The sequence below is a fragment of the Emys orbicularis genome, chromosome 2, assembly GCF_028017835.1.
Source record: "Emys orbicularis isolate rEmyOrb1 chromosome 2, rEmyOrb1.hap1, whole genome shotgun sequence".
Taxonomy (NCBI): domain Eukaryota; kingdom Metazoa; phylum Chordata; order Testudines; family Emydidae; genus Emys; species Emys orbicularis.
Window position 1 is genome coordinate 252,704,818 of NC_088684.1, and position 23,416 is coordinate 252,728,233.

The following is a 23,416-nucleotide window of genomic DNA, read 5'->3' on the forward strand; positions in this document are numbered from 1 at the left end:
AAAATTAATATGGCACACATCAAATGGATTAAAAACTGGCTGATAAGTCTCAAAATGTAATAGTAAACAGGGAATCATCATTGAGTGTGTTTCTAGTGGGGTCCTGCAGGGACTGGTTCTTTGCCCTACACTATTTAACATTTTTAGCAATGACCTGAGAAAAAAACATAAAATCATCACTGATGAAGTTTGCAGATGACACAAAAATTGGGGGAGTGGTAAATAATGAAGAGCACAGGTCACTGATTCAGAGCGATCTGGATCCCTGGGTAAAATGAGCACAAGCAAACAATATGCATCTTAATAAGGTTAAATATAAATCTATGCATCTCGGAACAAAGAATGTAGTTCCTACTTATACGATGGGGGACTCTATCCTGGGAAGCAGTGACTGAAAAAGATTTGAGGGTTGTGGTGGACAGAGAGCTGAACATGAGCTCCCAGTGAGATGGTGTGGCCAAAAGGGCTAACATGATCCTGGGATGCACAAACAAGGGAATCTTTAGTAGAAGTAGAGAGGTTATTTTACCTCTAGAACACTGTTTCCAGTTCTGGTGTCCTCAATTCAAGAAGGATGTTGATAAATTGGAGAGGGATCAGAGAATAGCCACAAGAATGATTAAAGGATTAGAAAACATGCCTTAGAGTGATAGACTCAAGGAGCAAAATCTATTTATCTTAACAAAGAGAAGGTAAAAAAGTGACTTGATCACAGTTTATGAGTATCAACATGGGGAACAAACATTTGATAATGGGCTCTTCAATGTAACAGAGAAAGGTATAATACAATCCAATGGATGGAAGTTGAAGCTAGACAAATTCAGACTGGAAATAAGGTGTCAGTTTTTAACAGTGAGGGTAATTACTTATTGGAACAATTTACTGGGGGTCATGGTGATTCTCCGTCACTGACAGTTTTTAAATCAAGACTAGGTGTTTTTAAAAAAAAGATCTGCTCAAAGAAATTTGTCAGGGAAGTTCTAGGGCCTGTGTTACACAGTCAGGCTAGATGATCTTACTGGTCCCTTGTGACCTTGGAATCTATGATCAGTTCCTTTCTGCCAGGGAAATATCAGTGTAAATATTTTTGATCTGTACACACACATTACATTTTTGTATTTGTGTTGTTTTCCACTGTTAGTTTATATTATAACTTCTATTTATATTTCTGTGTGTATTTATCTTTCTTTTGGCTTGCTCTGTTAAGAAGGTAAATAGATTTGCCCTGAGAAAAAAGCCATATTGCAAACTCCTATAGCTCATATCCGCTTAATAGGGCATCAGCACATTCTGTACTTCAAGGCTAAATCCTGAGATTCTTATTCAATTTTCACTCAGTCCTTGACTTCACTGGGACCTCGCTCCACTAAGACTGAGTCAAAACTGAGTGTCTCCTACTCCTCTCCACATCCACATACTGAGGAGAGCCTGCTCCCACAGTAAAGAGGAGTCCAACTCTGTGGCATGCTTCCCCTGCACCCAGCAGACGCCACCCATGGGACTTTGTGACATTCCAGCTCCAAAGAGTTGGAGAGGGAGTGGGGGAGCCACTGGGGATGCTCTGGATTGTCCCCAAATCAACCTGCCCATCAAAACAAAACATGGAGAACACTGTGGAAGTTGAGATATCCTGAGGCTGTGCAAATATAAACTTCTGCCTTGTCTGCACTGTAGAACATGGCCCTTCCCCCTGCCTTTTAGATATGTTCTGAATGGGGACCTCCCACAAGCATTGCTCCTGCAGTAACCAGTGTCAGTGGGAGCTGGTAGGGTCCAGGGGGGAGGGGGAAATAATGGAGGCCAGAGGTGTCCAGGTGGATAGCCCTTGCCTCCTGTGGATCTCTATCTGCACAGAACTCTTAGAGGTTCCATGAGTTCAGAGGTTGGAACTCCGCTACAGGTTGCAAACCCAGTCCCTTGCCTTCGCCCCACAAAAGAGCAAGTAGGAAACTCCGTAAACTGAACCGTCCCCCCGAGTTTAACTTGTTTTACACAGATTACCCTCACATAAAGGAGACTGTATCTCTGAGTTAAGGACTTCTGGATTCAGTTCATATAAAATAAATAAACCCTGGGGAGTAAGTCAAGTGAAAGATACAAGAAGCAGGGGATGAAATTTGATTTTTCCTGTGGCTGCTGGAGTATACTCCAGACTCAGCAGTACTGGGAGTGCTGACATCCACCTTTAAGAAAAGAATTAAAAAACAATTGCTTGAGATGAGAGTTCCCATATAAGGTGCACTGGATTTGCACATACAGTCTGTGCTGGCACACCACTACTACAGAGTAAATGGTGCCAAAATATGAGACAGCAGGTCTTCATGTGCCTGCAGATTAAATGAATGTACTTCCCCAGTCATCTGTACAGGGAGTATTGAGCTATCAGCCAAAATTCATGAGGCAAATTCATCCCATTGGTGTTGCCCAATGCTGGCACCCTGTTGAAGTCATGACTCTGGGATGGATAAGAGTTTGAAAGATGAATGAATTAATTCTTCTTTGTGGTGGAATATCAGAGTGCGCTGGAAGGTCACGTTGTGCTCTATGGTTACACTCTCAAAAGAATTTAAATTCTTGCTTCAGCTTTTACTAAATCCAAGGGAGCAGCAGCTATGGGAAAAGTCTTTCTTAAAAATCCCAAGAATCATACTTGTTTTGGCATGACACTGCCTAAGGTGATTTGAGAACAAGACTGAATTTGCCAAGTTTTCACATTAACACAAGGTTGAGAATACATTTTAAAACATTGGATCTGCTTTACTTTTGCTTGGATGGAACGTTTTGAATGCGTACATTTCTTTAGCTTAAAGGGGCCTGCTTTATAATGCTTTGAGCCAGAGGAAAATCCGCAGCGTGATGGAGGAGGTTGAGGCACGTTAGCAGTTTCAAATGGTCACTTAAAAATTACCTGAAGTTGTCAAAATGAACAGAGGCATGAAGGACCTGCTGCCTCCCCTGACTTCTGTGGAATTACGGATGCTCAAACACTTCCGGAAATCAGGCCCATAACTGACCGCAGAATTAGTTGTTCATATCTGTTTGGAGTCATGTTTTCTTTTCCTTAGAAGCTGATATGGTGAAATGACATAAAACAGGGAAGGCTAAAATGAGTAAACATCCAATGTAAACTGAAACAATCTTATTAAAAAGAGGCCAAAATTAATCAACAAACAGTGGTGTACATGTGCAAAACAACACGTACCATTACTTATTATTTATTTCAGACCCACTGTCCTAAATGTGCACAATGCTTCACAGTCAACAAAAAGGCAGTTTAAACTTGGAATAGTACGGCTGCAGGGGTAACTGGGTCAGATTCTTCTCTCAATTTCCTTCCCCAAAACAGCTTAGTCTAAGCTGATGTGCAAACATGAAGGAGTAGAATGCACATATAGTACAGGAAAGATGACCTGCACATTTTACAGTCATTCCTTTGCTATTGTTTTTCTGGGTGTCACAGACTTCTTTCAGGACATGTATTTTGTGTGGTCAGTCGTTTTAGAGGAGAGATGTTACGGTTCTTGGGTCTGTCACGTATGTGAGGACATATAAGGCTAGATTGTGTAATTGATCCACAACCCTAAATTAGACAGTGACATGGAGCTGCATTGCCTCAGTGAGAGCTCTAAGAAGTACTGTGCCTTCAGTCTTTCCAGGAATTAACTGGTAGGCAGGGAGAAACATGCCTTTTAAACCATCCTTAGGACTATGCAGACTACTCCCATTTCTGTGCCTGTGGTTTGGGGAGGAGGAAGGGTATGGCTAAGTGTCCCTTTATCTCCTAATGCAGATGGGAGTTCTTCTTTGGCAAACTGAAACCATTAAATGGTTGGTATCTCACTGACTGGTAGCACTGTGAGGGAGTTCAGTCAGGGGAAAGAAAAGCAATACGCTGGGCAAGTGAAGGGGAAGGAGAACTGGTCATGGGGAAAACTCAATCACGTGCTGCTACTGAAGGCACCAGAATATGCATCGTTTATAAAGTCTCTGTGTTTCAGTTAAAGTGCTACCCTGTGTTGTGTCATGGTAACTGCAACTGTACGCTTACAACATGCATTGCATTCTGGGAGTTAAGAGTTCTGAAGGGGGAGGCAACCTGGCTGTCAGCTGACAACAGTAAAATCTCATTTCTTGCAGTCTGCCTACAGTATGCTCCTTTGACTACTCCCACTATACCCCTTTTATAGCTGCGCCAAAGTGCTACACTACCTTACACAGTTACCAGCGGCCTGCTCACCATAGGAAGATGTATAAATTCCTGGTGGACAGGACCCTAAATTATCCGGGATTTACTAATCTGTTTTAAATCTCTTTAGAATTTTAAGCATAAAAATAGGTACAGATCACACCCTTATTGTGCTGTGGGGACAGGTAGCTAATATATCACGCAAATGTTTGTTACATCTCTTACTGTACGGTCGCTTTCACATTGCTTTTAGTAAATGGACCATTAGAGGGGGATGATATTTTGCAAATTACAATAACAGAAGAACAAAAATTGTAATTGCACTTTAAAAGGACATGGTATATATCACTAGTTTTCAAAGTGAGTATTTTTTTAGTCACTGTTGTTTCTAACAACCCTTTGAAGGCTTGGATTATTAATTTATTTCCTAAATGTATCTTTATTTATGCAGCAGAAGCTTTCCTCTCTTTCAAGGTAAATTCTGCACTGTTTTACATCCCATGATTTACAGATTCGTGTAACCCCATTGTCTTCAATTTGAACCCCAGAGCTTGGGGATTCATTTTTAGTAGAATACACAAGGGATTTGATTTCTAAAACATATCATTAGTAATCAATCTTTTATTTTATTAAAATGCATTGCATGACTCTCTCTAAACAGCACTTTGAATGTGGCCTACATAATTATTGTGGATAACATTGTTTCATCAACCAGTGGTTTGATTTACTCTTATGCTGATAGCTTAAAAAAGGATAGGAAATAAAGTTATTTTACTCATGTTAAAGGATGCAATTACTTCTCAAATGTAACATGTCTGTATGTGTGCCTGATCCATTAACTTAAAGTCTTGTTACCAATCCAAGGAGAAACCTTGAAAAGTGCAGTTACAGACTGGATAAAAACATGAAGGGGTAACAACTGAGCATTCAGCAAAATAACAGGTTTTTGGTTTGTTTTGGAAACTTTCAGTGACAAGTACAAGTTCACTTTAGTTAAAGAAATCTTACTCTATTTCTTTATTCTTTCAGGCCACTTTTTCGTGGAAATTCAGATGTTGATCAGCTAGGAAAAATCTTTGAGTAAGTACTAATTTGCTGCATTATGTCAGTGGCAGTTTAGCTTGAAACACTTTAAAGTTTCTTTGCCATGTTTTTTATGGAGTAAAAGGACTTGAACAAAGTATTCCTAGAACATATTTCCTATTGCTGTTGCACTGCAATATAATATTTCCGTGTATTCTCTGTCAAAGAGGGAGGAGGAAAGTGCGTGGAATATAGTTTTATAGAAATAACAATCATCATCAAGAAGATAATAGACTTCTGGGGGATTTTTTCTAATCTTTTAAATGTATGGTTCATGCACCATTCACGCATTTTCTTAAAAGTTAGAGCATTCAAGAAAGAATCACCTTACAAAGCCAAATAAAGTTTTAGCTATTCAATATTTTGTTCATTTGTGAATTTCAAAAAAATGTAATCAGAATCCCTCAAAAATGTTCATTATTAAGTGGAAATGTTAATATTGATCAACAACTTCTGTGGAAAGGAATATTTTAGCTTCACTGTATATCCAATGAAGATTATTAAGAAACCATATTTTGGTGATAAAGGCAGCTGTGAAAACATAAAAGGTATCGAGATTAAATGGATGCTATCTTAGAGATGGGATACTGTAATTTATTTTAAAAGCATTTTACAACTCTGTATTGCAGTTCTTCTTCAGACAAACTCTGAACTTTTAAAAGTAGAATTACTCCCCCCTCCAAAGTATGTTTTTGAATAAAAATTCTCCATTTTAAAGTCATTGATACAGATAAGTGAGAAAAATATCAATCACCTCTCTGTTGTTTTAGATTAAAATATCTTCACAGTAAGGAATGTTTCTGACGGTGTCCTGGAAAATGCCATATAAATTTGAGGCCCAATATAAATGTTTTATAATAATATTTGAGTGGTTATGACCACCAGACACGCATATGGCTGTTCCCACTCCTGCACAGAAAGAGGGCTCATTCACCTCTGTAGCTGTCCTCCGTTTCCTATGGAGAGAGTTCCAGGCATCCAGTTGGAGGGAGAGGCCAAGATGAGTAGTAATAGTAGGCAGGGAGGAGGAGGGCGGGGGGGGGGGGGGAGCACTGTCCCCCCTTACAGCCCTGCAGAAATTCCAGAGAGAAGATGATAAAGCTTCAAAGGAAAGCGCTACTCTAGTAGGTCAAATAATGAATTTGTCTCTCTAATCATTTTTCCAGCTCTCAAATTATAACACATCCATTTCTGAAGATTTTCATAGTTTAAAATGAGGTTCCCAAATTGCAGGTCTTGATTTTCATTCAGTTGACTTCCCTTTCCTGCATACCATACCAGTGTATGTGACTCACTAGTGTGGTTAATTTGCCATGCCCGTGAATAGTCCTTCCTGTACAATCCAAAAACAATCAGTCCTCGCCTGTTTGCTTTTTCTAGTTCTGGCAAAGTTATCCCTTTGATTAATTTATATTCTGCTGTATTAAACAAGGAATGTTTTGATATATGCAGCATATTTTAATAACGTAAAGAGCATGGTTGTGATTTTTTTTTAAAGATCCTAAATTGTTTGACATTTCAGGAAAAAACCCCAAAACAAATGAGTTGGAATAGGATTAAAAACATAGCAGCCAACAGCAGCCTCCTCCAATGAACTATCTATCCCTCCCTAGTGGGTGAGATTACCTGTATGGAAAAGAATTCAACCATTAATCAGGAAGAAAAAAATACTGTGCCAATTTTAGGAGAGAGCAGAAATTCTCTATTACACACTGCACTTAAAGAGAAAATCTGCCTTGCCTCTTTTGTGTAATTATCCTTCAATATTTCAAATGCCTCCTTCTTGCTTTTTTATGTCAGATAGTGTTTATTTTCTGTTTTCACAGCTGGAGACCCCCAACATTTAGGCATAGGCCTTGCCTTTATGAGGGAGCTGTTGCCTGCTATGGTAGTGAGTCATTCTCTAGGCTAATTTGGATAAAGTTGTTTTAGGATTTTCCTACATTCTGGACTGACATTTTTTCAGATAATTGGACCTTGCTCCACCTGTGCAGCCTTTATTTACATTAGTTGGAGTTCTCCACAAAGACTGAGGATAGATCCTTAGGAGATGGCCCATAACCCTCCCCTCCTTTCCCCATGCCAACATCAATATACAGTATATGCTCACAGATTTAAGGCCAGATGCCAGGGTGTCCTGAACATACTCAACTCCTGTTGCAGTCACTGGGAATGGAAAGTGCTCAGCCTCTCTCAGGATCAGGTCTGAACTCGGACCTTTGGGTTCTCCCATAATCTATCAATATTTACTGCTACTATTGTACTGTTGGTATGGCGAGAGGATAAAATAGCTTCCTCCAATATGCTCCAGAATCTTGGTCACCCAAATGGTAGTGCAACCTGCTAGGGCTGCCAGGCAGACACTGGTGTATTAAACAATTTCCAAATGCTTTGTAGGATCCGTAAACACCCACTTGAAAAAAATCCAACTCCCATTTTTGTATTTTTTTTTTAATGCTGCCCCTTATGCCTGGAACCAGCCCCCCTTTCCTGGGCACCAGGCAGCCTCCTCACTTCTTGCCGCTAACTTGCAACTACTAGCGTCCACTCTGGTCTGTTTGTGCTCTCACGCCCAATCATATTCTCCTTAAAAGAAAAATCAGAACTAACTAGACACATTTGAAAGAAAACGAACTTGTATATTTAATTACCATTTAAAAACTCCTCCTCCCCCCTCATCGGACACTGCCCATTGTGTTATATCTGATGTGGACTCAGGTCTTCATCACTTATGCACATGCGTGTATTCACTGGGTTCAATGGGACTAGCACATATGTAATGATACCCACATGGCTAAGCATTTGCAGGATCAGAGTCTTAAACTGCAAGACCCTCGGGGCAGGACTTGTCATCTTATAAGTAAAGCTCCCTGCATGTCAGTGGTGACCTATAAATAAATAGTAACAATCAAGTTTAACTTTTCAAAGAGATCTAATTCCCCCTTTGGCAAGAGTTTAGCAGTCTGTGGATACTAGGGTGACCAGATAGAAAGTGTGAAAAATCGGGACGGGAGGTGGGGGGTAAGAGGCACCTATATAAGAAAAAGCCCCAAATATTGGGACTGTCCCTGTAAAATCGGGACATCTGATCACCCTAGTGGATACTGGGGGGAAATAGCTACAAGAATTAAGTGGTGGTGCACTCCTGGCCACACTGCTGTTTTTTAGTACATGATATTAGTTTGTTGAGGTACCTTAAATACTAAGGGCCAAATTCTGCTCTCATACCTGTAGAAATCTGAAGTAATTCCATTGATTTGAATGGAGTAACTCAGGATTTATAAGTAAGTAAGAGCAATGCTTGGTCCTAATTTTCATTCTGTGTCTACTACCAAGCACTATTAATAAAAAGAAAGGACAATGCTGCACCCTGGTGGCATTTCAATTGAAAGCCCAAACTCTTAAGGAAACTTGTTTTTCTGTGTTATAGTTCTGAGTCTGTCAGCATTTTCATTATAAATCTCTATTTTAAGGTGTGTAAAATTCAGCTGTAAAATTGATTTTGGCTAAAACTTGGTGTGTAAAGTCTGGCTAATGGGTCTCTGTCAGCATTTCCATTACAAGCCCTTATTTCACCATTTTATAGCTCTACCGGAAATATTAACTCCGGGCTGAAACTTGGACTGTGTAGAGACATGGTCCAAAAAGAAAGGTGGTGGGTTTTTTTGGTACATTTAAAAGAAATCCCAACAATTCAGCTATTTTCATTTATCCATGTTTCTAGAAATTAGAATGCTCATTTCATAAGGAGAAGCTTTGTGTCATATTCAGAACAGAAGAAGAAATATTAGTTTTCCAACTATAGATAAGATGAACATAAAACAAAATTAGGGGTAAATTTTTCAAAAGAACCAAAGTGACTTAGGAGCCTACCTACAATTAAGTGCTTTTGAAAATTTTATCCTAAAGCAACTGAGTTATTTAATTTTGGGAAATGGCCTCCTTGACCCATGCTCTGCTGTCTTTTCCTTAAGGACTTTTATCAGGATCATCATCCTTGTGGCAAATGAGGCCTGCGTGGAATTCCTCTGTGAAATCTCCTTTCAATCACTCTCGAGTGATATAAGGTGCACCATGCCTCCAAAATCTGATCACATTTCTCCCAAAGCACTTGCAGCACCTTGCCAATCCAGGGACTCAGGAGAATGAGACCCAGGCCAGAGCACTACCACCAAGCTCCCTCCATAAAGATTTTTTACCATGCATCATTAAGGCCCAGTTCTGCCATCCCTACTCCCATTGAATAATGCAATGCTCTGCAAACAGTCCTATTGAAATCAGTGGGATTACTTACAGAGAAAGGTGCTACTCAGTGCAAGCAAGGGCTGCATTATCTGGCCCTTATTGTGCATGTGAAGTATAGTCTATAAAGGTTTTAAAAATTGCCTTATATGGTTTAATAGATTATCCTGTGATCCTGGATAACGCTGCTGCTCGCATCAGAAGAACAAGTGGCAATCCCATGAAAACATGTGAAGCAGGATTTAGGGATTCATACAATGAAAGAAGATGAGGCTGTATAAATACAGCGGTAACATATTTTTGTTTCACCCCCAGCTAATATGTATGCTTGTTCCTTACACAGTGTCATTGGGCTCCCGGAAGAAGAAGACTGGCCTAGTGATGTTGCCCTTCCAAGACATGCTTTCAATTCCAGACCCCCACAACCCATTGAAAATTTTGTACCAGATATCGATGAACTAGGCAAGGACTTACTTCTTGTAAGTTTCTGTTATTCTCCAAGCATATCTTAAATGACTGCAGCTACTGCACCTTGCACCATGTCAAGAAACACTGTTTTTTTAATGTAATAATATTATTAGAGGTGAGCCTGAAGTGATTCCAGCAGCTGAATTGCCCCTCTTCCATGGCGCAGAAGTGCTATATGCAGCAGAACTTGTATAAAAACTGCTGTGCACAGATGGTAGGCCATTTGGGTGGTGCACGTCTTCTATGCAATGCTGAGCCCAGCTCCTTGGGGTCATCATTTGTGGATTCACCAACTGTTTTCCCCCACAGAGAGCATGCATAAGCAGTGCAGGGGCTACTGCAGCTTCGGGGTATTCCAGGCTACTATAGCCACTTCACAGTCAGAGAAGACGCAATTTCTTCTTCTCCTCAATCTCCTGTGGAGATCACCAGTGCACAGATTTACTTGTCTTTACACTGATTCACAGAATTTGGGCATAAGTGAACAACGGGAGATTGCACTGGCTCTGTGGATTAGGCACTAAGGGGGATACAGAAAACACACCAACCATTGGGCCAACAACTGGTAAAGATCATGGTTACACATGCACCAGAAACCCAGGGGTGGGACTGCCTAAAAATGTTGTTGTTGTTGACTCACTCTATTGGGTGTCACAGAACAAATAAATATTTTAGAAGGATTTGAATAAATACATTATTATTTATTTAAGTGCTAATGATATGTAACGGCTAGGTTAGCCTTCTATCCCTACACCTGCTAGCCTTTCAAAGAATGTTATTAGGAAATGCAAGGACTACATAAGGTGATTAACAGCTATGAAATATTGGATTTTCCTGTACTTATTTTATTATAGGCGTGGCTGGTAGCACTGCCTGTTATTAACACTTCATATTATTAGACTTTTTCAGTTGCTTATAACTTTGTCAGACTTTAACTATTTGAGCAGAATTTTTTTTATGTCAGATGTCTTCCTCAGGCTGAATTGTTTTTGGAAAGTTTCAGCCAAAATGGTTCCACTGTTTCCAAGAACAAAACTAAAGAAAAATATATTGGTTTGCAATGTTAAAAAATCCTGGTGATCTTTTCTTTGAGAAGCTCTAGCAGCCCATGATTTACAGCAGAGATTTGAAATTTGTCAGGGGATGACCTTTGTGTCAGGGACTTTTGCTATTCATGTGAAAATGAGTCCAAATTTGGCTAAGATATAAGCAGCTGAAAAATCTCATTTCACACATGCTCAGTAGGGACTTCTTTGAGTTTACTGGCTAAAATCTCATAAGATTCCATCTGCCCTGGGTACGCTGCATCCCCTTACAGCTCCTAGTGCTGCCAAGACTGAGCATGCACCATCCCCTCAGGGCGACTGAGTATGCTCCACCCAGGGCTAGAGAAAAGCCAGACTTGCCTCATAATTGCCATTCCTGATTAGGGTGACCAGATGTCCCGATTTTAAAGGGTCAGTCCCGATATTTGGGGCTTTTTTTTTATATGGCTCCTATTACCCCCCACCCCCTGTCTCAATTTTTCACACTTGCTATCAGGTCACCTTATTCGTGATTGCTGTGGAGCAGGCTGGGCCTGGGTTTAGGCACCTTAATTAAGAGCAGGGAGCCTGTCTCTCTTGTGACCACCCATCCATGGGCGGCAGGTGAACCCCACTTTGGGGAAGCTAGGCTGCTGGCCTCGCCCCTTCTGCCTGAGTGCCGAGCAGAGCCGGTGTCCCCCTCTGTCCGAGCCAGCGGCCCCAGTGCCTGGCCGAGCCACTTCACTCCCCCACCAGACCCCCACGCCCACCACTTGCTCGCAGCATCCCTCCTCACTCCCCCGCCCCCGAGGAGAAGCAACGCGGCGAGCAGCACGGGGACCTGGGGGGGGGGGGGGGGGGAGGGGGATGGAATGCAGGTAGGCAGGCGGCAGCAGCAGTGGGTGGGGCCTCAGGGAAGGAGTGGGGCCACTGCGACCCAGGTGTCCCTCAGGGGTGGCTGTGCCAGGGAAGGCTTAGCCTGGCCTATAATACCCACCGCCCATGCCCCCATCTAGTGCCCAGGCAGCATGGAGGAGGAAGCCACCTGACTTGAATGTAGGGGGGACAAGAGCCAGACCTGGGAAAGGGAAAGCAGTACATTGGAACATGGGAATAATAAGAACATAAGAACATAAGAAAGGCCGTACTGGGTCAGACCAAAGGTCCATCTAGCCCAGTATCTGTCTACCGACAGTGGCCAATGCCAGGTGCCCCAGAGGGAGTGAACCTAACAGGCAATGATCAAGTGATCTCTCTCCTGCCATCCATCTCCATCCTCTGACGAACAGAGGCTAGGGACACCATTCTTACCCATCCTGGCTAATAGCCATTTATGGACTTAGCCACCATGAATTTATCCAGTCCCCTTTTAAACATTGTTATAGTCCTAGCCTTCACAACCTCCTCAGGTAAGGAGTTCCACAAGTTGACTGTGCGCTGCGTGAAGAAGAACTTCCTTTTATTTGTTTTAAACCTGCTGCCTATTAATTTCTTTTGGTGACCCCTAGTTCTTGTATTATGGGAATAAGTAAATAACTTTTCCTTATCCACTTTCTCAACATCACTCATGATTTTATATACCTCTATCATGTCCCCCCTTAGTCTTCTCTTTTCCAAACTGAAGAGTCCTAGCCTCTTTAATCTTTCCTCATATGGGACCCTCTCTAAACCCTTAATCATTTTAGTTGCTCTTTTCTGAACCTTTTCTAGTGCTAGAATATCTTTTTTGAGGTGAGGAGACCACATCTGTACACAGTATTCGAGATCTAGAATAGCTGGGACTATGGCAGGGGTTTTGGACTGATTGGGCAAGGAGACTGGGACTGGGAGCCTAAGGGTGGGAATACTGCACTCTATTCAAACCCTGCTCTGAAAACAAAAGTATTAATTTCCTCCTGGGTTTTTCTACGGCACTCATCACTAGAGTGCTCCACAAACATTAATTAATTTATCTTCACCCCGCCTTGTGAGATGAGGAGCAGACAGGGAGCTGAGGCACAGAGATTTTATGGTCAAAAGCGTCCGCTAATTCTGGATGCCCAATTTGACGTATCTGCAGCTTGATTTTTCAAAGTACTTAATACATATATATATTCATGTTATATCGGGTTGCGTTATATCGGGGTAGAGGTATATATATCCACCTCTACCCCGATATAACACGAATTCGGATATAATGCGGTAAAGCAGCGCTCCGGGGGGGGGGAGGGGCGCGCACTCCGGTGGATCAAAGCAAGTTCGATATAACGCGGTTTCACCTATAACGCGGTAAGATTTTTTGGCTCCTGAGGTCACCGTTATATCAAGGTAGAGGTGTATATATAGCATTTTATATATTCCAGCATGGCTCCTCTTGTCTTCAGTTGCTGTTGTTAGTACTCACAACTTCTAAAGTCATTGCGGAGAAACTAAATGAATTCTTTGGTTCAGCCTTCACGGCTGAGGATGTTAGGGAGATTCCCAAACCTGAGCTGTCCTTTGTAGGTGACAAATCTGAGGAATTGTCACAGATTGTCACTAGAGGAGGTTTTGGAATTAATTAATAAACTTAACAGTAACAAGTCACCGGGACCAGATGGCATTCACCCAAGAGTTCTGAAAGAACTCAACTGTGAAATTACAGAACTATTAACTATGGTTTGTAACCTGTCCTTTAAATCAGTTTCTGTACCCAATGACTGGAAGATAGCTAATGTAATGCCAATATTTAAAAAGGGCTCTAGAGGTGATCCCAGCAATTACAGACTGGTAAGTCTAACGTCAGTACCGGGCAAATTAGTTGAAACAATAGTAAAGAATAAAATTGTCAGACACATAGAAGAACATAAATTGTTGGGCAAAAGTCAACATGATTTCTGTAAAGGGAAATCGTGTCTTACTAATCTATTAGAGTTCTTTGAAGGGGTCAACAAACATGTGGACAAGGGGGATCCAGTGGACATAGTGTACTTAGATTTCCAGAAAGCCTTTGACAAGGTCCCTCACCAAAGGCGCTTACGTAAATTAAGTTGTCATGGGATAAGAGGGAAGATCCTTTCATGGATTGACAACTGGTTAAAAGACAGGGGAAAAGGGTAGGAATAAATGGTAAATTTTCAGAATGGAGAGGGGTAACTAGTGGTGTTCCCCAAGGATCAGTCCTAGGACCAATCCTATTCAACTTATTAATAAATGATCTGGAGAAAGGGGTAAACAGTGAGGTGGCAAGTTTGCAGATTATACTAAACTGCTCAAGATAGTTAAGATCAAAGCAGACTGCGAAGAACTTCAAAAAGACCTCACAAAACTAAGTGATTGGGAAACAAAATGGCAAATGAAATTTAATGTGGATAAATATAAAGTAATGCACATTGGAAAAAATAACCCCAACTATACATACAATATGATGGGGACTAATTTAGTTACAACTAATTAGGAAAGAGATCTTGGAGTCATCGTGGATAGTTCTCTGAAGACGTCCACGCAGTGTGCAGCGGCAGTCAAAAAAGCAAACAGGATGTTAGGAATCATTAAAAAAGGGATAGAGAATAAGAAGGAGAATATCTTATTGCCCTTATATAAATCCATGGTATGCCCACATCTTGAATACTGCATACAGATGTGGTCTCCTCATCTCAAAAAAGATATACTGGCATTAGAAAAGGTTCAGAGAAGGGCAACTAAAATGATTAGGGGTTTAGAACGGGTCCCATATGAGGAGAGATTAAAGAGGCTAGGACTTTTCAGCTTGGAAAAGAGGAGACTAAGTGGGAATATGATAGAGGTATATAAAATCATGAGTGGTGTGGAGAAGTGAATAAGGAAAAGTTATTTACTTGTTCCCATAATATAAGAACTAGGGGCCACCAAATGAAATTAATGGGCAGCAGGTTTAAAACAAATAAAAGGAAGTTCTTCTTCGCACAGCGCACAGTCAACCTGTGGAACTCCTTGCCTGAGGAGGTTGTGAAGGCTAGGGCTATAACAGGGTTTAAAAGAGAACTAGATAAATTCATGGAGGTTAAGTCCATTAATGGCTACTAGCCAGGATGGGTAAGGAATGGTGTCCCTAGCCTCTGTTTGTCAGAGGGTGGAGATGGATGGCAGGAGAGAGATCACTTGATCATTACCTGTTAGGTTCACTCCCTCTGGGACACCTGGCATTGCTCACTGTCAGTAGACAGGATACTGGGCTGGATGGACCTTTGGTCTGACCCAGTATGGCCGTTCTTATGTTCTTAGAAATCAGACCCCAGGGTCCCCAGTCAAACACCCCTAAAATGAGGAACACACAACTAGTGACCCCTGTGAAAAGTTTGGTTTAAGTATCTTGCCTACCATCACACAGGAAATCTGTGGCTGAGGCTGAGATAGAATCCAGTTCTCCATGCATAACCATGAGACTATTCTTACTTTTCCTACAATCCCCTGCCTCATTCACTACATACCTTCCAACTTCTGCAGCAAATGAAGCAGAGATCCTAGGGACAACAGCCTCCTTCACTACACAACCTGATTAATCTCCAGAGCAGGTCCATCCTGTGTATTGAATGAGGCAGAGATCATATAGAAAAATATATGATGATGTAATTAAATACTTTATCCTAATACCTATGGACAAAGGCACTGAATAAAGTTTGCACAGAGAACCTTAATTCTGACATTTCCTAATTTTTGAGGGCTTGATTTTGCAACCTTGGTGTTCTTTTAATGTAGTTTTTGTGTGTAATATTGATATAGTCTGACCCAGCTGCCTGGCCACTTCTCATTGACTGAGAAAATAGGCAAGGCCCATGCAGCACTTGAACTGGCTCTAGATCTTCAGGCTATTGTAGTTATAAATCAATATAATGACACTCATTAATTTGTATCTATATTATCTTCATTATTTATAATATCAGTTGCATATTATACACGTAACCACTACACTAAAACCGTCTTATTTTAATCCTTTTAGAAATGTTTAGCGTTCAATCCCACCAAGAGGATATCTGCCTATGTTGCCCTGTCTCACCCTTATTTCCATGATCTGGAGAAATGCAAGGAGAATCTGGACTCCCACATGTCAACCAGCCAAAACTCCAATGAGGTGAATAAATCATAAGACTCATTGAAGCTGAACCTACAAATGAACATGATGTGTAGCTGACAAAGGTCACTATCCCTAGCTGTTCTACTGAAGATCATTATTTGGAGGTTTTACGCGTCTGTCTGCTTCTTCAGGATGGTGATGTGCTCCAAGGAAACCAACCTGGTTTACTTTCATCAAAGCAATGCAAGAACCAGGGATTTCACCTGCTCCCATTGCAGCTTTATGTGTGTGTGTGTTTGTTTTGTTTAACTACCTGGGAAAACTCCAGATGAAGAGAAGCTGCTGACCAGTTTTGCTGCCATTTTATTCTTCTCATATTGAATGCTGCCAGTGTTCCAGTCACTGCCAAAACATGACGCAATCTCTCCCTCTAGCTGCTGAAGCCTGATCTGGTATTTTTTAATTGTTATTTTGGGATCTCTTAAAGTGATATTTAAAAGAAATGGCATTGAAATATTGGATCTCTACAACCCGCAAATAATTGATAAGTACATGAATGCGTCTAGTTACTATTGGTAACATACAAGGAGGTGCTTCCCCAGTTGAAAACTTGGACAAATAATTTTATTATTTCATTACTGTCCATAAAAATAATGATGATAAACTGAATCAATTTTTAGTTTTTTTAATATACAAATGAATTATTAACTAGATGAGTTTATGTGCATGTCGCAAAAATAAGTTTAAAAAAAACTTTTAGGAACTTACTCTCTAAAGACTCTACTCTCCAAAAATATTGCATTTGTTGTTTGAATCAGTCATTGAAGTCTAACTTTTTATTTCTTTCTCAAAACGATTGCAAGCATGTGTTCCATGATCTAGTACAGAAGTTTATAATATGTAGATCAAAGAGGTAGATAGAGCTGATGAAAATCAAAACAGGATTTCCCATTGTAACATATACTTATTAGCAACCAAAAAGTAACTTGGAAAAATGTTTCCTGTTTTAGAAGCAGAGAATTCTTTGATTACGGAGAAGAATACTTATGCATATGTGACAGGTTTCAGAGTAGCAGCCGTGTTAGTCTGTATCCGCAAAAATAACAGGAGTACTTGTGGCACCTTAGAGACTAACAAATTTATTAGAGCATAAGCTTTCGTGGGCTACAACCCACTTCTTCGGATGCATACGAAGAAGTGGGTTGTAGCCCACGAAAGCTTATGCTCTAATAAATTTGTTAGTCTCTAAGGTGCCACAAGTACTCCTGTTATTTATGCATATGTGCTATATTGGATGGAATATACTGCGCTGCTTTACCTGTAACACACAACTTATACAACACAGTGCATGAACATTACTCATATTTCATTTACTAGCAGATTTTTTTTCTGTGCAGAAATGCATGAGCATCCCTCCTAACCCACCATGTGGGTATATTGGCACACCATATTTCTCACTGTGCTAGCAGTAATGTGCCATAATTGAAAGTCAGTATAACAAAACAATTCACATAACTTTTTAGCAGTTATTTTAAATATTACATTTCATTTTTATATTTAGTATTTTTACCTTAACTAAAATATATTTTCATTATTTTTAAAAGAAACTTTTATTTTTTTAGTACTGTGCGGAAAAAGTAAATATTTTAAATACATAAAGTAAAGGCTTTTCCCTAACCTAAACTTCAGTGCATTTGCCTGGATATAACTCAAGGGAACATTTGGCCCAGTGAGTTAACCCCTGCCATAAAGGTAGATTAGGCACTACTGCAATATAAATAATAATACACACAGCAGCTACCATTGCTTACTCCTGTGATGGTCCTTCGTAAGCTATCCTACTTCTCTTGCCTCTGCTTCATCTGTTCTAGCTACTGAGCCAGTATCTATATCCTCACTCACAGCATGCTTGGCAGTGCCAAGCTGAGCAATATATATTTTTCCAGCTATGGCATGGGAGCCTGTGGCTGTCTCCCAGGCAGGTTCCTCGGTTATGTGGCAAACTGGCTCTGTGGCAAACTTCACCATTAGCTCTGAGCTGTTTAGCACTTAGGCTGCTGCCAAGATAGTGAGTGGTTTTATCTACCTTTTGTGAAGGCATTCCTTTTCTGTTACACACCTAACAATGAGACTTGGGTTAAATTACTTCCATGCTATGTAAGCCAAATTGTCAAAGGACCAGTTGCACATGCGCAGTGGCACCTGTCGGGTCTATTCAAAGATCTACAGCATGAACAGGCAGGCTGTAAATTAGGCTGGACAAGATTGCATCCAAGGCATGTGTGCACAGAGTCTGGACGCTTGCACAACACAAGACTTTTCCAAGGGGCTCAATGTGCCAGGCTGAAGGCCAGTGGGTAGCCAAGGCACCACTCAGCTGGTCTTGGCTCTGCCCTGTTCCCTCTCCCTCAGTGTCTAGGCCCAAGGATAAATGAGGTATCACTCGGTGGGTCTCGGCTCTACCCCATGCCCCGTGGTCTTAGTTTCTGCAGCCCAGAGAGGGCTGAGGGTGCCGCTTGGCTGGTCTTGACATCCTTCGAAAAAGGGGGATCATAGTGCAATTAAATTAACCACAATTTCTATTAATAATTTTAAAACAGTTATTTAAAACAGGAAAAAAAAAATCCAGGCCAACCTTGCAAAATTAACAAATGGGGAAAAGGTTACTGCACAATTTAGCAATTTTTAAAACATTCCACATTTTATCTAGCACCAAACTATTGTACGTACTTTTTCAGGGCACTTAGCTGGCATCACCCTCTAACAGCTGCCTGAGGACTATCTCCTGGACACTGCAGCTCTGCAAGCGCTATAAAGGAGGGAAAACATTAGTTGTTTTTAAAATCATGCTAAAAAACTGATGTACAGAGGTGCTAGCAATTACTCTGAAGGATGCTGTGTGAGAACCAGAACAGAGTAGAATACATCTACTCCATGTTACACTCCATCCCGTCCAAGCCCCATTCCCAAACCCCCTCAGTGGAAAAAATATGCAGTTTACCCTTCTCCAGCACTCCAAGGCTGATTGCTGTTCCCCATTTCCTCTACTGACTATGTGTGTCCCTTGGGTACTACTGCCATGTGTGTAGTGATAGGTGGGGAAGTGGGAACTGGATTTCAAAAGGGAGGTGCCCATTGGCACAAGTTCCCTCCTTCCCTGCCATCACCACAGCAGTAAAGAAAACCATTCACATACACTGCAAATGGGGCCCTTGCATGTAGCCCTACTCGGCCTTGACTTTGGCCTGAGTGAGTGCAGCAGACTTGGGCGAACACAGCTAAAAATTATTGAACAACAAAAATTAAATTAAAAAAAAGTAAAAATGGTTCTTTATCTTCTGGAGCACCTCCAGCCAGGGTGTTCATTACAGTAGATGCCCAAATGTTCTGAGCAGTGGAAAGGAGCATCTCCCATCTACTGTCCCACATTATAGTCATTTGGTGTTGAGCAAAGCTATAGTCCCACAGGATCCTGCATGATTCTGCAGGCCGAGCAGACCCAAGAACTGAAGAAACGACTAAGGTGAGGATAGTGTAGTTTCAGGTGTACTTGCTTCTGTACTATGAAAGCGTCTGCTTCCTCTGCTGATTCCTTACTGGCTCTGGGTGGCCCCCTGAGACCAATTTTTAGAAACTGAGCACCTGTTGGGCTGCACATATTTCACACTAACATATAGTAACAGGTCATTAGCATATGCCAATATTATATTAACATATTCTAATGCTGTTGTGCATCTAAAAGCACCCAGCACAAGATATGCCAAGCCAAAGGCAAATAGATGCAGCTGACTGGTTGACCCAGTGGCCTTCCCTCTGCCTCTCCACCCCTTCCCTCATCCTCCTCAGCACAAACAGATCCAGGAAAGCTGCCTGCTGCTATCTCCCACGAGACTCTCCCCCCCCCCCCCCCACCTGCCTCTATTTTCAACTCCCACACAACTGGTCTTCCCTCACTGCTACTGCCAGTAGTTGCCTCTTTTGGCCCAGGAGCCAAGAGAGGGATGATTAGATGGAACCTCCTCATCCACCTCCCACTATGACGATGACTAGCTTGTGGACACCATTTTTGTCTTGCGTGCACCAATCAAAATTCTAAGCCCAGCTATTTATCTTTCAGCACACACAGCTGATGCCCCCTTTGAAAATCCAAGCTTGTCTCCTGCTCGTGCCCCAAAATACACCAACAAACCAGGATTTCTGCCTTCACAGGGTTTTGAAAATGTGGTCCTACATGCATAGAGTCCTTTCACAGGATCATAAACGGTGGATACGTTGCTCAAGCATTTTCTGTGTGTTGGACACTATCCATATCCTGGTCCTCGGGCTCAATTTACACTTGAGTTTTCTGTATGAATAAACAGAAAATTTTATACCCTGTTACTTTGCACTGCTTATATACCAACTGTCTTTGAGAAGCATGTTTTATTGTACAAGGGCTAATTCTCTCAGCTGCTAGATACAGTGCCCATTTTAATATGTGGAATAAACAGCAAATATGCCATTCCAGTCATGTAGCCAGCAAACCAGGAGCACTTATCTGACTCACAGCTGAAAACAAATCGGATGAATCATAAATCACATGGTGTGGTTGAAAAGACCACATAAATTAATTACGTTCCTAGTATGAGTTGAATTTGAATAACGAAATAGATGTTTCTTCTGAGAATTCTGTTCTTTAGAACCACTTTGCTAGTGTTTTTCTGATGTGATAGTTTCAGGAATAGATGGATTTTTGCTAGGCCTATGATGTGATTTACACCATATATACTGTAAGTGTGAATCCTTCTCATTTCATACTTTTCTCCATGATTCAAAACTATTAGTAAACTCTAGTAAAGCCCTTTGCCTAAATCCCACTGACAGAGTAGTTAGAATCAGGCTAAGGATCTGATCCTGTAGTCCTTATATAGGCAAAACTCCAGTATTTCTTTTATAGCCTCCTTCTTTTGACTTCACTGGGAGTTTTGCAGGTGTAATCAAGTCAGTAATTAGCCTTTAAGGACCTACATGTTCCAGTGTACTTATTTTCACAGGTTTTACTTTGGTGCAGTCATGCCTTTCAGTAGACTGAGCAGGGAGACTGAAGAGCCTGTGTCAAATTCACTGAGGTTCTATGCTGGCTTCCTCCAGCACAGAACCCGTGGGAGCGTTCCTGGTGGCAGGAAGTCTACGCAGGCGAGTTGCAAGGACACAAGGCCTCAGTCACTTTCCCTTTGTCGAGTGGCCTGCAGCTAAGCAACACGTTACTGGCTGGGGAAGGAACGTGGTTAGGGCAGCCCCTAGGTATCCCCCACCAGCAAATTCCTGTTGACCTCCAAAAACTCTGAGATACTGCTACCTGCCTTCTGCTGGATGAAGCTCTTCTGGGGTTCAGTGGGGCAGGCTGGCACAGGGAGGTATTGTTTGCACCTCCCTATACCATTGGGAATTAATTTGTTGCCTTATCATTTGAGGTGACAAAGCTTGAATTGGTCACAAGCTGGGAATCTAGCATATTTATTTCTCTGCTACAAAACCTTCAGAATGTCCTTGTCAACATTAGCATCTCTGCTTGATGCTAACTTTCACTCTTGATCTTATATATGTAGAAGTTTGTCTTGAAATCAGTGTATTAGAAAAACAGTTCTATTAAACTTTGGGGGGAACTTGAAAATTATTTTTTTACATATAATAGCAAATTAAATTTTCTATGCTGAAACATACTATTAACTTAACTATAAGCAAGCTATTAATTTTTTTCCCACTTGGATGCTTAAAATCAGGATACTAAAAACAAAACATATGGAGTGTTGCAGTCTTCCTTTGTTAAGGGAAATATTTTCAGAAACAGCATCTCAAATACTGGTGCAATTTTGTTTTTGCACGTGCATTTTCACACCCAATTACTGTGCAAATTAAATTTTAGGCATGCAAAATTATGACCACAACTTTAATAGCCTAAATATCTACTGACATTCTTGTACCCTATTCATGCAGATAATTACCTTATTTCTGTGAGTTATTTATTTTATTATATCTCTGTATACATTTTGCAAAGCAATAGTTGCAAATTGCTATTTAGTGCCATTAATCCAATTCCCATTTATGGGTGTGATTCTACAATGTGCTGATAACCCTCAAATCCCAGTGCTTCACATTAATTAGGAGTTTTGCCATTGATTTAAGAGAGAGCTGAATCAGGCCCTAAGAGAGAGATGACCCAAGGTGTGTATATATTAACAAACACACACTTTTGTCATGTTTACCACTTACCTGTAGTTTAAAGCTTAGTATACGTTGTATACAAATTACAATGTATGCACAGCACAATAACATATGCATACTAAAAACAATAGAATAACCATAAAAACATTGAGAAATTCTGTCTCACTGATTAAGTTCTTGCAGAAACCTGCTAAAAAATGTATTCCTTTCTCTTTAAAAGTAACAAATGTTTACATGCCTAGACTTCGAACGTTGTCTGTTTTTCCATAAATGTAATTTCTCCTTTTAAAAGACACTGCTTTTTGAACCAAAACAGCATAATCATCAATCTAAACCAGAATAAAATAGGGTCCTAATCTCAGAAATGGCCCTTCAAGAACCTACATGCCCCCTCTGCTCTTATTATACTCAACGGCAGCTGATGATGTTCAGCACTTGATATGGTTGGACCCTTTGTTTTGCTGACATAAGTGCCTGAGGCCTGGTCTGTACTTAAAACTTAGGTTGACATAGCTACAGTGCTCAGGGGTGTGAAAAATCCACACCGTGAGCACTGTAGCTATGACAACCTAACCCCTGATGTAGACGGAGCTAAGTCATTGCATGAATGCCTCCGTCAACCTAGTTACCATCACTTGGGGAGGTGGAGTTCCTACAACAATGGAAAAAAACTTTCATTGCTATTAGCTGCATCTATACTATGGGGTTATAGCTATGCCACTATAGCCTCCATAGTGTAGACATAATCTTAGCCTGCTCTGAGTGAATTCAATGGAAGAGTGGCTATTGACTTCAACAGGGGCAGGCTTAGTCCCAAAAATGTTTCTACAGTAAGCACATGAGAGCAAATCATATTTATAGGTCTTTCAGTAATGTGTTTGAGACAATGTTATATATCAATAAAACTCTTGCAGTGGATTGTATTGCATATTTATGAATAGCAAAGGACATTCCCATCCACCATTAAAAGTATTGTGCAGCATAGCTAATATAAAACAAAATTTCTGCCTGTCTCTCACTCTTTCTCTCATGTCACTGTTTTTTCCACTTGAGATAAAATGTTTTATCTATGTTAGAAAATACATGAAGGGTTTGATCCTGCCTTCCATGGGCACACTGAAATCAATGGGACTTTTGGATGCCTAAGGAAGGCAGACATAGTCTCTTATACGGATACCTTGATATTGATTGATTTAT

The 23,416-nt window shown here is 40.9% G+C and overlaps 1 protein-coding gene across 1 annotated transcript in view; it reads left to right on the forward strand.

Moving 5' to 3' along the window:
- Nucleotides 1-16,087, forward strand: part of CDK6 (cyclin dependent kinase 6) — a 173,827-nt gene extending 157,740 nt beyond the window's left edge. Inside the window, exons 5-7 of the mRNA XM_065398990.1 lie at nt 5,216-5,266; nt 9,855-9,990; nt 15,941-16,087. Coding sequence (XP_065255062.1) covers nt 5,216-5,266; nt 9,855-9,990; nt 15,941-16,087 — 334 coding nt within the window. The remainder of the gene's footprint in view (nt 1-5,215; nt 5,267-9,854; nt 9,991-15,940) is intronic.
- The last annotated feature ends 7,329 nt before the right edge of the window (nt 16,088-23,416 follow it).